This window comes from Trichechus manatus, unplaced genomic scaffold (genome assembly GCF_000243295.1).
Source record: "Trichechus manatus latirostris isolate Lorelei unplaced genomic scaffold, TriManLat1.0 scaffold00075, whole genome shotgun sequence".
Classification (NCBI taxonomy): domain Eukaryota; kingdom Metazoa; phylum Chordata; class Mammalia; order Sirenia; family Trichechidae; genus Trichechus; species Trichechus manatus.
In genome coordinates, this window is record NW_004444011.1 from 1,052,546 (window position 1) to 1,065,593 (window position 13,048).

At 38.4% G+C, this 13,048-nt stretch overlaps 1 protein-coding gene across 1 annotated transcript in view; it reads right to left on the reverse strand.

The window, feature by feature from the left end:
- MYO3A (myosin IIIA) overlaps nucleotides 1-13,048 on the reverse strand; it is a 299,063-nt gene that overhangs the window by 51,208 nt on the left and 234,807 nt on the right. Inside the window, exons 20-23 of the mRNA XM_004380568.1 lie at nucleotides 11,963-12,051; nucleotides 9,470-9,599; nucleotides 4,092-4,171; nucleotides 3,524-3,601 (exon numbers count right to left, since the gene is read on the reverse strand). Of these exons, the coding sequence (XP_004380625.1) occupies nucleotides 3,524-3,601; nucleotides 4,092-4,171; nucleotides 9,470-9,599; nucleotides 11,963-12,051 (377 nt within the window). The remainder of the gene's footprint in view (nucleotides 1-3,523; nucleotides 3,602-4,091; nucleotides 4,172-9,469; nucleotides 9,600-11,962; nucleotides 12,052-13,048) is intronic.

A 13,048-nucleotide genomic window follows, 5' to 3' on the forward strand; every position in this document is an offset into this window, starting at 1 on the left:
GTTGTTTATCTTTTGGATTTCTAATTGTTGTTTTTGAATAATTTCTAGTTGTGAATTTATTTTGGCATTTTGTTCCTGCATTATTTTCCTGAATTTTTCCAATTTTTGTCTGTATTTTCCATGATTTTGTCTATTTTTTCTTCATTTTTGTCTGCCTTGTGCTTCATCTGTTGGATAATTCTGAGTATTAGAGATTTGAATTCCCTATCAGGTAGTTCTAGTGCCTTTTCTTCCACTGGAAAGTCATATGGTGTTTTATTTTGAACGCCTACTGGAACCATCCTGTCCTGTTTTTGTAAATGTTTTGATATTGTCTGCTGTCTTCAGGGCATTCTGTAGTTATTTTTCCCATTTACTGATTGTAGATTTGTTTGTTTTGTGCTTTTTAAAAAATTGGCTATGTCTGAGCAGGCAGGCTGTGTGTTCTTTGTTGTTTGCTCATCTGTGGACATGATACTTTTCGCCTCCTTCTCCAATTGGCAGGATCAGTTGCTCGGATATGGTACAGCAGGGCAGGTCTAGGTGAAGAGGAGTTACTGGGATGGGTGGTTTGTGGCACTTACTACAGCCACCAGGGCAGGTCGCTAATCAGTGCAGGGCAGGTTCCAGTAGGCCATGCCTCTGCTTTTTGGTGGTGCGATCTTAAGTGCATGGTACAGGTAGGCAGGATGTAGGGGGGAGATTGTTATGTGTGGAGCTAAGATGGATATGGGAGAGAGGAGAGAGGAAAAGGAGGCAGAAACATACAAACGATCAAAAAAGAGTCCTAGGGGAGCTAGCTGTTGGAGTTGAGAGATGAGAGACTATGAAATGGAGAAAAACAAAAAGGGGAAGAAGAAGAAAGAAAAGAAAAGAATGAATAAATAAAAATCAGAAAGGAAAAAGAACAGCAAAGCTCCCAGGGATCCCACAGGTGCAGCTATGAGGTCTGGGGAAGTTGTTCTCAGGTGTTGCAGTACAGCCTGGCTAGAAGGCGTAGAGGTATTCAGCGCCAGGTATTCAGGGAACAGAAAGAGAAGGAATGTATAGAGAGACAAGAAACTGAGTAATGAAGTAAGACAAAAAGGGAAAAAGGGGGAAAAGAAAGCAAAACAAATAAAAAAAAAGAACAAGAAAAGCCTCCCAAAAAACAGGAAAAAAAAAAAAACAAGAGAAAAGAAATGCCCTCATGGATCCCTTTGCGCATCTATAGAAGCTGAGGGGGTAGGCTCCAAGCCGCTCAGCACCGCTTGGGCAGAACGGGCTCCCAACTCAAGAAAAGGAATAGAAAACTAACAAACAACCCGAAACAAACAAACAAACATACAAAAGCCCCAGGATCCCACCAGTGCAGCAGCCCAGTCCGGGAAGCTGCTCCACACTCAAATGGAGCTCCGCAGCCCCTCAGGAAGAGGCAAAAATGGCGCATGGAGCCAGGTATTTGAGCGAAAGGAGGGGGAGGTGGTGAGAGGTAAGGAAGAAATCAAACAAAGCGGAAAAAAAGCAACACCAGCAGCCAACAAATGGCACTCAGAGAGCCGGCCAGAGTGGGCAGGTGGAATTCAAGCAGCCAGTGCTTCCTGGACAAGAGACTGTGGCCACGGGAAACAGAGGAGGCCGAGTGGGGGTGAAGAAGGGTGGGAGTTGGGAAAGCATATATCGCAAATTACCAGTTGTTCTGTCTCCTGCTGGAAGCTCCGTGAAGCAGGTTTCACATACCCCCATTTGCTGGTCCTTGATAGGAGTCCAAGATGGCGGATCTGCGCTGCATTAGCTGATAGGGGACCTCTGCAAGAATCTCTCCTCGCTCTCTGTTGTCTGCCAGTTTTCTCACTCCACTGGTGCTTGGCTGAGTTGTTTGTCTCTTCATTTGATGTTTTAGGGTTTCAGGATTGCTGTTTTCTCTGTTTTGCTTAGTTTTTCAGATCTTTGCTGTGGAAGCATGGCGTGGTGCTTCTGCCTAGAGCGCTATTTTGCCAGAACTCAGGATTAAAACAATTTTATGAACTACTCTGGCTCAAAGATACAGAGTGTTTGATGTTCAGCAACAGTGGTATGATAATGGGTTGGGATAACTCACTGAAAGAAAGAAATTATCTGGTTGTAAATATTTTTGGTGATTCAGTTGTGTTGCATTCCTAATGTAAGGTGACTGTATTGGCAGCAAAAGGGAGACATTGAGTACACAGAGGTACGAGGCACTGCTCAAAGATGATTAAGCACACAGTGTGTGTGGTGAGATTAGGACTTGAAGAATATTTAATAAAAATACCCAGCTATTTTAAAAAGTATTTTCACTATTCTGTCAGAGAACTAGATTTATTCAATGAACACTTGTAGTAAACTTAACTCAATTTCCTCCTCTCCCCTGCATTAAATTATACTAATAATTTCCAAGTTTTACGCTGTATTTTCTTCAATTTCATTGGCTGGTGAATATGATTTTATCAGAAGATATAAACAATAACTGGTGCCAATAATAATAGGAAGGTTATCAAGTGTTCTCCAGAGCACAGAGAAAATGAAGTGCTTCTTGTCTTTGCTTTCTCCCATATTCTGCGAGGAAGAAAAGTTTACACCTTGTGTCTCTGCTAAGGTAAGCACAGAATGACTTCCGTGGCATGTTACTGCATCCTGGTATCTCTTCTCTGTGCCTCAGTAGAGCATGAAGTTCTATTTTCCTTTTGAGGTTTTCAGCTTATCTTTGTGAAGTCCCTGGGTGGAGCAAATTGTTAACATGCTTGGCTGCTAATCCAAAGGTTGGAGATTTGAGACCACCCAGAGGCACCTTGGAAGAAAGGCCTGGCTATCGACTTCTGAAAAATTGCAGCCATTGAAAACCCTATGAAGCACAGTTCTACTCTGACACACAGAATTGGAACGGATTTGATTGCAATTTTCTTTCTTTCTTTTTTTTGAATGTGCAGGGAGATCTAGACTGGAGATGGATTTTCAACCGTGCCCCATCTGTCTATCCTAAACTTACCCAGGAGAGGGAAGGAGAATTGAAATTTATCATAGTATTGAATTGAAAACCATTTTAGGTTTTATTTTAGTGGAAGTGCATTTGGTTCTATGGATAAATTTTACTCATGATATAGATCTCCATTAAGACTGACCTAAAAACGAAAACCAAACCCACTGCCATCAATTAGATTCCAGCTCATGGAGACCCCATAGGGTTTCCAAGGCTATAAATCTCTATGGAAGCAGAATGCCTCATCTTTCTCCCACAGAGCCACTAATGGTTTCTAACCACTGACCTTTTGGGTTAGCAGTCAATTGCTTTAACCACTGCACCAGGAGGGCTCCCTAAGACTGACCTAGGATACAATAATTTCACAGGTGAAATAGCAAAGTAAAACCAACCTACAGACTTCTGACAGTACTCTCTAATATATCCTTCATCTCACAGTAAATTCAATAAATAAAAATTCTCTTTCGTTAATGGCACTCTGACATTTGGCACAAGTTTTTGATCTGTAACTCTCATTTAAAATGAATAACATCCCTAGGCAATACAAAATATAACTTAATATCTTACTCTAAAATATGATGCAACTGTTTGTGTTTTCATGTTGGTTGTCTCTCTGGCATGGCATGTGGCTTCTGCGTTTTCACCCTGAGAAGACCAAGGAAGACAGTGGTGCTTCAGTATCTACTCTATCGAACTTCATGATTTACAGGAAGTCTGTGGCATTTTCCTTCAGCATATCTTAGTCCATGCATTCAAATATATAAAACAATAAAAAATGTTGATACTTTTACATTAAGGTAATTGTTTTGTCAATCTCATTGGAATTTTAATTGGTCTTGCATGGAATGTGAATATATCTAACCCTGGATAATACATTTTTTTGTGGATCTTAAATATAACATTTAAAAAAAGAGCTATAAAAGAAGAGCTAGGGATATACCAGAAATGCATGATGATTTTAGTGACTAGAGGTAATATAAAGATAACTTTATGATATCTGTTTAAGCAGAAAAGAAAGATCAAAGGAAGAAAGAAAAATTAAGGGAAAGGCTGTTTACCTTTGGGAGCACACAAATATGACCATTGAAAAGGTTAGAGTCTTAGATTCACTGACATGAAAAATGCATTTTCTTACCTTTGTCAGGTCAATTGATTTTTCTGAAGTCCTCATTTGATAGTTTATTATATTTTTAGTTTTAGAATGTGGCAGATTACCTGTGGGAATGTAGATAAAATTAATATACCTTCTAGAATCCTTAATGTCTACATGATTCTTCTCACTTTTTTAAATGTTAAAGTAAGCACACTTTTGATCCCACAACATTAATATTTACATGCTTGGTTAACTATTTGCTGAGAATCATAGGGATAAGCTGTTATGTGAACATTTACAACAAAATTTAAATTCAGAAAAAAACTCCAGCTTGGGGAAGAGAAAAGTAAAGTATTAAAAAAAAAAAAAAAAAAAAAAAAACCCTTGCCACTGAGTCATTTCTAACCCATGGTGACCCTATGTGTTACAGAGTAAAGAACTGCTCTGTAGGGTTTCCTTGGCTATAATCTTTACTGAAGCAGAGCAACAGGACTTTTTTCTGTGGTGCTGCTGTGTGGCTTTGAACTGCCAACCTTCAGGTTAGTAGACAAGTGCAAACTGTTTGCACCATCCAGGGACCTTAGAAGTAAGTATTAGATAGTGTTAAATCTCCTTTCAATTTCTAGAAAATATGAGGTAATTATGATAAAGGGAATAACCCGTTTCTTATTTTTGTGGCAAAGGGTATCTGAAATCTTCTGTAATCAGGTTAAGCTTTACTATGACCTGGTACTAAGGGGCCACAGAAAATGTATACAACCCAAGACAGCTTGTGTCTTGGAAGCCAGAAAGATCTGGGTTTGAATCTCAGATGTAGTTCTTAAATTGTGTTGCCCTTGGGTAATTTACTTAGTCTCTGAGCTGCAGTATGATTCCACAGAATGGGGATAATGATGCCTACCTCATGGAATTTTGATGAAACAAGATAATATGTCTGGCACATGCTAGGCCGCTAGGCCCCTAGTTCACGGTCATTTCTCTCTCACTCCTCACCAAGCACAATTAACCACAACCCACAAACCAAGAGTTTATCATTCTAATAGTAATGTGCAAAATATCTCCAGAATGCAGTATCACTTGAGGAAGATTACTCCTCTTCTCTCAGTGTTTTAGCTGGTAAGTAAAAGCTAAATGTTTTTGGCAAATCCTGCACATTCTTTGTGGTTGCCAAAGGCGAGCACTGAGATAATGGTGCAGGAAGAGCCCTGCCTGGATGTGGTAGGCAGTGCCTGTGCTCTGCTTGCTGCCTTCCTGATTCCTGGAGAAGTGCTGAGATGGGGTGTGATCACTGTCATGCTGGGCTGAAACAGTGTACACTGCACTGGTCACTCTTCAAAATGAAACTTACTGAACACAGCAGTGGACAGAGAGTAACAGATAATCTTCAGATTGAATTGTGTCCTCCCAAAAGATATGTTGAAGCCCTAATGTCTGGTACCTATGAACGTGACCTTGTGTGGAAATAGGATCTTTTAAGATGTTATCAGTTAACATAAAGTTGTATAGGAGTAGGGTGAGTCCTAATTCAATCTGAGTAGTCTCTATAACAGAGGAAATGAGACAGGGAAAGGTACACAAGAAGAAGACCTCCAAGAGAAGATGCCTCTACAAGACAAGGAATGCCAACGATTGCCTGGGGCTACCAGAAGCAGTAAGAGACCAGGAAAGGATCTTCCCCTAGAGCAGACAGAGAAAGTATGGCCCTGTCAACATCTTGAATTCAGGCTCCTGGCCTCCAGATCTGTGAGACAATACACTTCTGTTCTCATACGCCACCTGTTTGTGGTATTTTATTATGGCAACCCAAGGAAACTACGGCAGGCAGCTTCAGAAATTTTGCTTATTGTTATTTTTTTAGGAGTCTAGGAGAATTTTAGAGAAAAATTTTAATTGGGAAAAAAATTACCACAGACTTGGAGATTTCTTGGAAGCGTGATGCAGATATAAATTGTCAATAACACATTAATTCGGATAGACGCATTACTTCATAGATATCAGTACTTAATATTACTCATCTAGTAACAAAAAGTGTTAAGCTTATCTTAAAACTGAAAAACTAGAGTAAATTTAGCAAAGGATTAATAATTTTATTTTAGCAATGTGCTACATTAGTTATAAAATTATTTAACAGTAAGTGAAAAGTCTTTTTAAAGTGCAACTAATCATATCAACACGAACTGAAATTAGCAGAGACCTTAATTTCAGGAAATCTATCCTTTTTGATTTTTTAGAGACCTGATAAACAAACCTGTAATAAATCAAACAAGAGATGTGAGCTGCAAGGAAATTTGGTGCATTTTTTCCTAATCATAATTGGACTATACTTGATAGTTGAAGTCGTGCATGCAAAGGGCCATTGTTATTTTAGAATTGTGGATATGATATAATATAGAACCAAAGAACTTGGGCTTTGGAGCCTACTTGTAGCACTTCTTAATGAGTTAACTTTGGGAAAGCTGTTCAACAGTTCCAAGCACCAATGTCTCATCAGTAAAAGTATAATTTTTTGGTAGAAATTGACAAGCTGATTCTAAAATTTATATGAAAAAGCATAGGACCTATAATTGCTTAAACAACTCTGAAAAAGAACAAAGTTGGATTACTTAGACTACCTAATTCCATGCCTTTTTAAAAAGCTACAGTAATCAAGAAGTGTGGTATTGGAATAAAGATAGACAAACAGATCAATGACACAGAATAGAGTCCAGAAATAGATCCATACATATATGGTCAATTGATTTTCATGAAGAATGCCAAAGCAATTAAATATGGGAAAGAAAAATCTTTTCAATAAATTGTGCTAGAACAATTGGACAGCTATATGCAAAAAAATTGAACCTCAACCTTTACCTCACAAGATACACAAAAATTAACTCTACATGGATAATAGACCTAATTTTAAGAACTAAAACTATTAAACTCCTAGGAGAAAATATTAGAGATTTGGGGTTGGCCAAGATTTCCTGACTATGACTCCAGAGTGAGGAACTAAAAAAGAAAAAAAAAAAAAATCATTAAATGAGACTTCATTAAAAAAACAACAAAAAACAAAAACTCCCCAAAAGACACTACTAAGGCATTAAAAGGCAAGCCACAGACAGGGAGAAAATAATTGCAAAACCTATAATAAACAAAGGAGTTTTATCTAGAATATATAAGGAACTTTTATAAGTGCATAATAAAGTGGGCAAAATATTTAAACAGACACTTCAACTAAGAAGATACTTGGATGGCAAATAAACAGATGAAAAGATGCTGAACATCATTGAAGATTAGGGAAATAAAAATTAAAACCCTAATAAATGCCACTACATACCTATTAGAATGGCTAAAATTTAAAAAAAAGAAACAAAACTGACTATACCAAATATAGGTGAGGATGGGGGTAACGAGAACTCTCATACACTACTGGTAGGAATGTAAAATGGAACAATCACTTTAGAAAATGGTTTGGCAGTTTCTTAAGTTAAACTATACTATGACCCAGTCATTGTACTCCTAGGAATTTACCCAAGAAGAATGAAAACATGTCTAAATACTTACATATGAATGTTCTTAGATGCTGTATTTGTAATAGGCAAAAATTGGAACAACTCAAATGTCCATTAAGAGGTATGTGGATAAACAAATTATAGTACCAGTAGTCCCTGACCTAACGACTTTTAAATTATGACGAACCGCACTTAGGACCGTCAGTGTATCTGAAATATTGCATCTTCCTGGGAGGAAGTTACAGGAAAAGCATGACAGGAATATAGAAACAATTGTTGAGTTATGTGAACATGCTCCGAGCACTTGGTCAGGATAATATGACAGAAGAGATCCGTGTAAAAATTGTCCATATGGCAAGAATGCTGAATTTAGAACTTGATATTGCCAATGTGGAACAGCACATAGGTCATGAAGAAGGGAACTGACAGATCAGGACTTAATGGATTTTGAAGAGGAAAAAAAAAGCTGAAGAAGAAAGAAACAATGAGGAAGAGGAAGGAGAGAAGTTGTCAAAAAAATTTATAATGAAAAGATTAGCTGGAGTTTTTTTCTAAACTAAATCAGGGGTTTCCATTGCTTGAAATCATGGACCCAAATGCTGATTGCTTTGCTAAAGTCAATAGGAAGATTCAAGAAGCAGTGAGATGTTACCACGCAGTATATGAAGAAAAAAAGAAAAGGACCATACAGAGAACTTTCACTAATTTTCTGACTAGAAATGCCATCTCCATTCCCAGGGATAATCCAGAGGATCCAGAACCTTCCACAAGTGGAGTTTATTACTATAGCTGACAAAACGCCAACACTATCCAACTCTCCTTCATTGTCGGAGTACATTTTTATGATTTGTGCATTTTTTATCTATTAAAATGTATCTGTAAGTTTTATATGTGATGTTTTCCCCAAAGACAAATGAAGACAAATAAAGATCGGATTTATAAAGATACTGATAATAAAAGGCAATAATAATGAAAACAAACAAACAAAAATGAAGTATTCAACTTACGTAAAACCAAATTATGACAGAGTTGTCAGAATAGAACCCCATTGTAAGTCAGAGACTACCTGTACATCCATCCTTGGCAATAAAAAGTAATCAACTATCGAGAGATACAACAATATGTGGATCAATCTTAAAATATTTTTGTTGATTGAAAGAAGCCAGGCAAAAAACCCCAGTATATATTATATGATTCCATTTATATAAAATTCTAGAAAATGCAAATTTATTTGAGGAGGGAGGAAAGGGGCAAGAAGAAGCAGGAGGGAAGGATTGCAAAGGATTACATGAGAAAACATTTGAGAATGATGAATATGTTCACTATTGATGTGGTGATGGTTTTACAGGTGTTTATGTAAGTCAAAATTCATCAGATTTTACTCTTTAAATATATGCACTTTATTGCATGTAACTCAGTAAAGTTATATATATATGTATATATACATATAAAGAAATGCAGAGAACAATTATAAACTCTAATAAAGAAAGCAACTCAAACTACTTTTTTCCTACTTGAAAGAAAATGCAAGCGTATACATGGTTGGGTAGAACAAAGGCATAGGAGTTTCTAATCAATAAGTCAGCGCTCACTGAACCCTAGAACCTCAAAGGCTGCCCACCCCTGAAAACAGCCAGTAATCTGAACTCTTGGAGATAAGCACACTCTTCTAGGGAGTAGGTAGGATATCATCATAATATCCAGTGAGTGCTCCAGAAGTTTTCCTTTAATGAAAGCCTAGTTTCTTTATATTCACCTTTACATTTTCTTCAGATGATCTGGAGCTGAGGATGTTAATAAACATATATTTAGTGAACTGAAGACAAAACATGAAAAATTGGGGAGTATACTCATGAAAATCATAAAGACAGAAACTACTTGATTAGCCAAGGCCTGAGAAACCTTCTTGGTTAAAAGAAATTATCTTACCTGTTTTTGTCAGAGGGTGGTTGACTAGCTGCCGAATTACACTGTTTTCTGACGACCTCAAAAGTAGCACAATATCAGTTGGTAGAGTGTCTCTATTTTTAGCTAAAAACCCACTTGCACTATAGAGGACCTGTAGATAAAGTATACTATCATAATTATCACAATCAACATTGTCATCGTGGTCATTGTTGTCATCATCATCAATAGACACTTATTGTGAGCTTACTCTGTGCTGGGCAGCAGGGATACAAAGATTTATAAACGTAGCCCTTACAACTTGGTTGGAAAAGCACTCCTCTCCAGGCTTACAGTGTATCGTGTCAGAGAAAAACTTGTGTCTGACTGACTTTATTTGGGTTGAAATGACCAAAGAGTTTTCATTCCTCCCATTTATTATGTTGTAATTTTGGCGTATTTCTTTTCTCTATTTGGAGGATTGAGAGGGGCTATGAAGGTGGAGCACACTGAGGCTACCAAGACATTCTCATTTCTATGATAACTGAGCCACCTGCAGAGAATTGCCACTATGCATTTTTATCTGAGTGGTAAACCCAAAAAACCAGACCCACTGAGTTGATTCTGACTCATAATGATTGTATAGATCAGAGTAGAACTGCCCCATGAAGTTTCCAAGGCTGTAATCTTTATGTAAGCAGACTGCCACATCTTTCCCCCGCAGAGCAGGTGGTGAGTTTCAATCACTGACCTTTCAGTTAGCAGTGAAGTGCTTAACCACTGTGCCACCAGGGCTCCTTATCTGAGTGGTACCCACTGCTGTCGAGTTGATCCTGACTCATAGCGACCCTGATCTGAGTGGCAGTGTGATCTAAATACACTGTGGGTGTTTGTGTTTCTGCTGCTTCTAAATAATTTTAAGACTTTCTAAAGATCCACATAATCCAAAGATTTCTGTAGGATGATCCTATACGATCACGAAACACAACTGGATAAAGTGATCATGAACAGTTGCCATCGAGTCAACCCCAACTAAGGTGATTCCATGTGTGTCAGAGTAGAACTGTGCTCTACAGGGTTTTCAATAGCTGATTTTTTAGAATTAGATCACCAGGCCTTTCTTCCGAGGCACCTCTGGGTGGACTCAAACTTTGAACCTTTCAGTCAGCAGCTGAGCGCATTAACTGTACCAAGCAGGACCTCCAAAGTGATCATGGGCAATTGTTATAAATGTTTCAAAGGAGGTTTATTTGGAAAATCATGTACGGAAAATCATGAGAGACGCTATACCAAAACCAACCACACCCATTGCCGTCAAGTTGATTCCAACTCATATCGACCCTATAGGACAGAGTACAACTGCCCCATAGGGTTTCCAAGGAGTGGCTGGTGCATTTGAACTGCCAACCTTTTGACTGGCTAAAACTGTAATGATTTAAGGTAGATTGTTTTTTCTATGACAAAAAACTGGAATACCAACTGAAATATGGAGGTTGCCAAGTAGACTAGAATGCTCAGGGTTCTGTGGTATTTTATTTTGTTTATGTATTTCTCATTTTATACATTTGTTTTCTTGAACATCTCCTTAGTCCTCCAATACTTTTAACATCATTGGGAGAGAATGACCCATTGTTTTCTGCAGAAGGGAGAGAAAGCATCTGAGGTTTGCTCTGATGTGAGGATGTGTATCTATCAATCTGTACACAGTCTTTCTCCAACTGCATAATGGTCTATTAGCCAGTTCCATCTATCTGGGTTGTCTCAGTATCTGACCATAGGTCCAGCCTGGCATCTTCTCTTATTGGGAGGGGAGAGGGAAAAAGGCTGGAAAGAAGAGAGAAACATTTAAGATCTGAAAAAAGCAGTTTATATAAAAGATCTCCAGCTATCATTAAACAAACAAACAAACAAAAAACTAAACCAGTTGCCATCAAGTTGGTTCTGACTCATGGCAACCCACGGGTGTCAGAGTAGAACTGTGCTCCATAGGGTTTTCAGTGGCTGATTTTTCAGAATTAGATTGCCAGGTCTTTCTTCCCAGGTGCCTCTGGGTAGATTTGAACCTCCAGCCTTTCAGTTAGTAGCTGAACCGGGTATCATTAAGAGAAGGGGAAAAAAAAGTATCCATTGCCAGTCAATCTCAGTCAAAGTCAGATCTTACATCAGAAAGATGGACTCTTTAAAGCTAGTCTTTTTCTTCCTTATTTTCCCTTAGCTTTTTAATAAAAATTCTTCTAGAAAAACTATAACCTTGTGTTTACTGAACTAAAAGAAGAAGGATTTTTTATAACTTTTCAGGGTAGATGCTAGAAGTAGGTGCCTCTAGGGACCTAGAGGGGTGGTCTTCTTCACAGTGAGTGGCTGGCAAAGGGTAGGGACAGAATGTAGGAAGCTGGAGGGCAGAGTTAGAGCCAGATGGGGGCAAAAACACATGGCTATCTAATTAATACCATCTATAAATATTTCTGTCCATAATTTTCATGTCTTTATTATTGGACAAAAACTAAAGAGAAAGTCAAAATTCTACAGGGTTCCCACCTTTCCCGCATAGTGGTGAATTCCAAAACTAAGTTCCATTCTTTTGGGCCTCCAGAAGTACTGTGATTTCAGGTTGTTTTCAAATTTTTCTGTAAAAATAAAAATTGACAGAATCATCTCCTTCACTATAAAAAGGGGAAAAGACAGAAAATTTTATATAGATAATATATGCAAGATTTGGAATATAACTACAAATGGTAAAGCAACACTCAAGGTCATGAATTTTTACCATTTCATTATGATTTAGAGCAGTGGCCTGCAAACTTGAGTGTGCATCAGGCTTGTTAAAACACAGACTGCCTGGCCCCATCCCCCATTTCTGATTCAGGAGATCTGGAGTAAGACCCAAGAATTTATATTTCTTCTTCTTTTGTTTCATTTTTTATTGTTGTAGTTTAAAAGAAGTTTACATTTCAAGTTAGTCTCCCATACAAAAATTTATACATTCGTTGTTATGTGACCCTAATTGCTCTTCCGATACTGTGACAGCACATTCCTCCTTTCCACCCCTGATTCCCCATGTCCATTCAAGCAGCTCCTAACCTTCTCTGCCTTCCCGTTTCACCTCTGGACAGAAGCTGCCCATTTAGTCTCTTGTATCTACTTGAGCTAAGAGACACACTCCTCACGAGTATCACTTTATGTCCCACAGTCTGGTCCAATCCCTGTCTGAAGAGCTGGCCTCGGAAATTGTTTTAGTTCTGGGCTGATAGAGAATCCAGGGGCTATGCTTTCCGGGGTTCCTCCAGTCTCAGTCATACCATTAAGTCTGGTCTTCTACTAGAATTTGAGTTCTGCACCCCACCTTTCTCCTACTCCATCAGGGACTGTCTGTTGTGTTCCCTGTCAAGGCAGTCACTGGTGGTAGCCGGGCACCATCTAGTTCTTCTGGTCTCAGGCTGAGGAAGCCTCTAGTTTATGTGGCCCTTTCTGTCTCTTGGGCTAACACTTTCCTTGTGTCTTTGGTGTTTTTCATTCTCTTTTACTCCAGGTGGCTGGGACCAATTGATGCACCTTAGGTGGCCGCTTGCAAGCTTTTAAGACCCCCAATGTCACTCACCAAAGTAGGATACAGAACATTTTCTT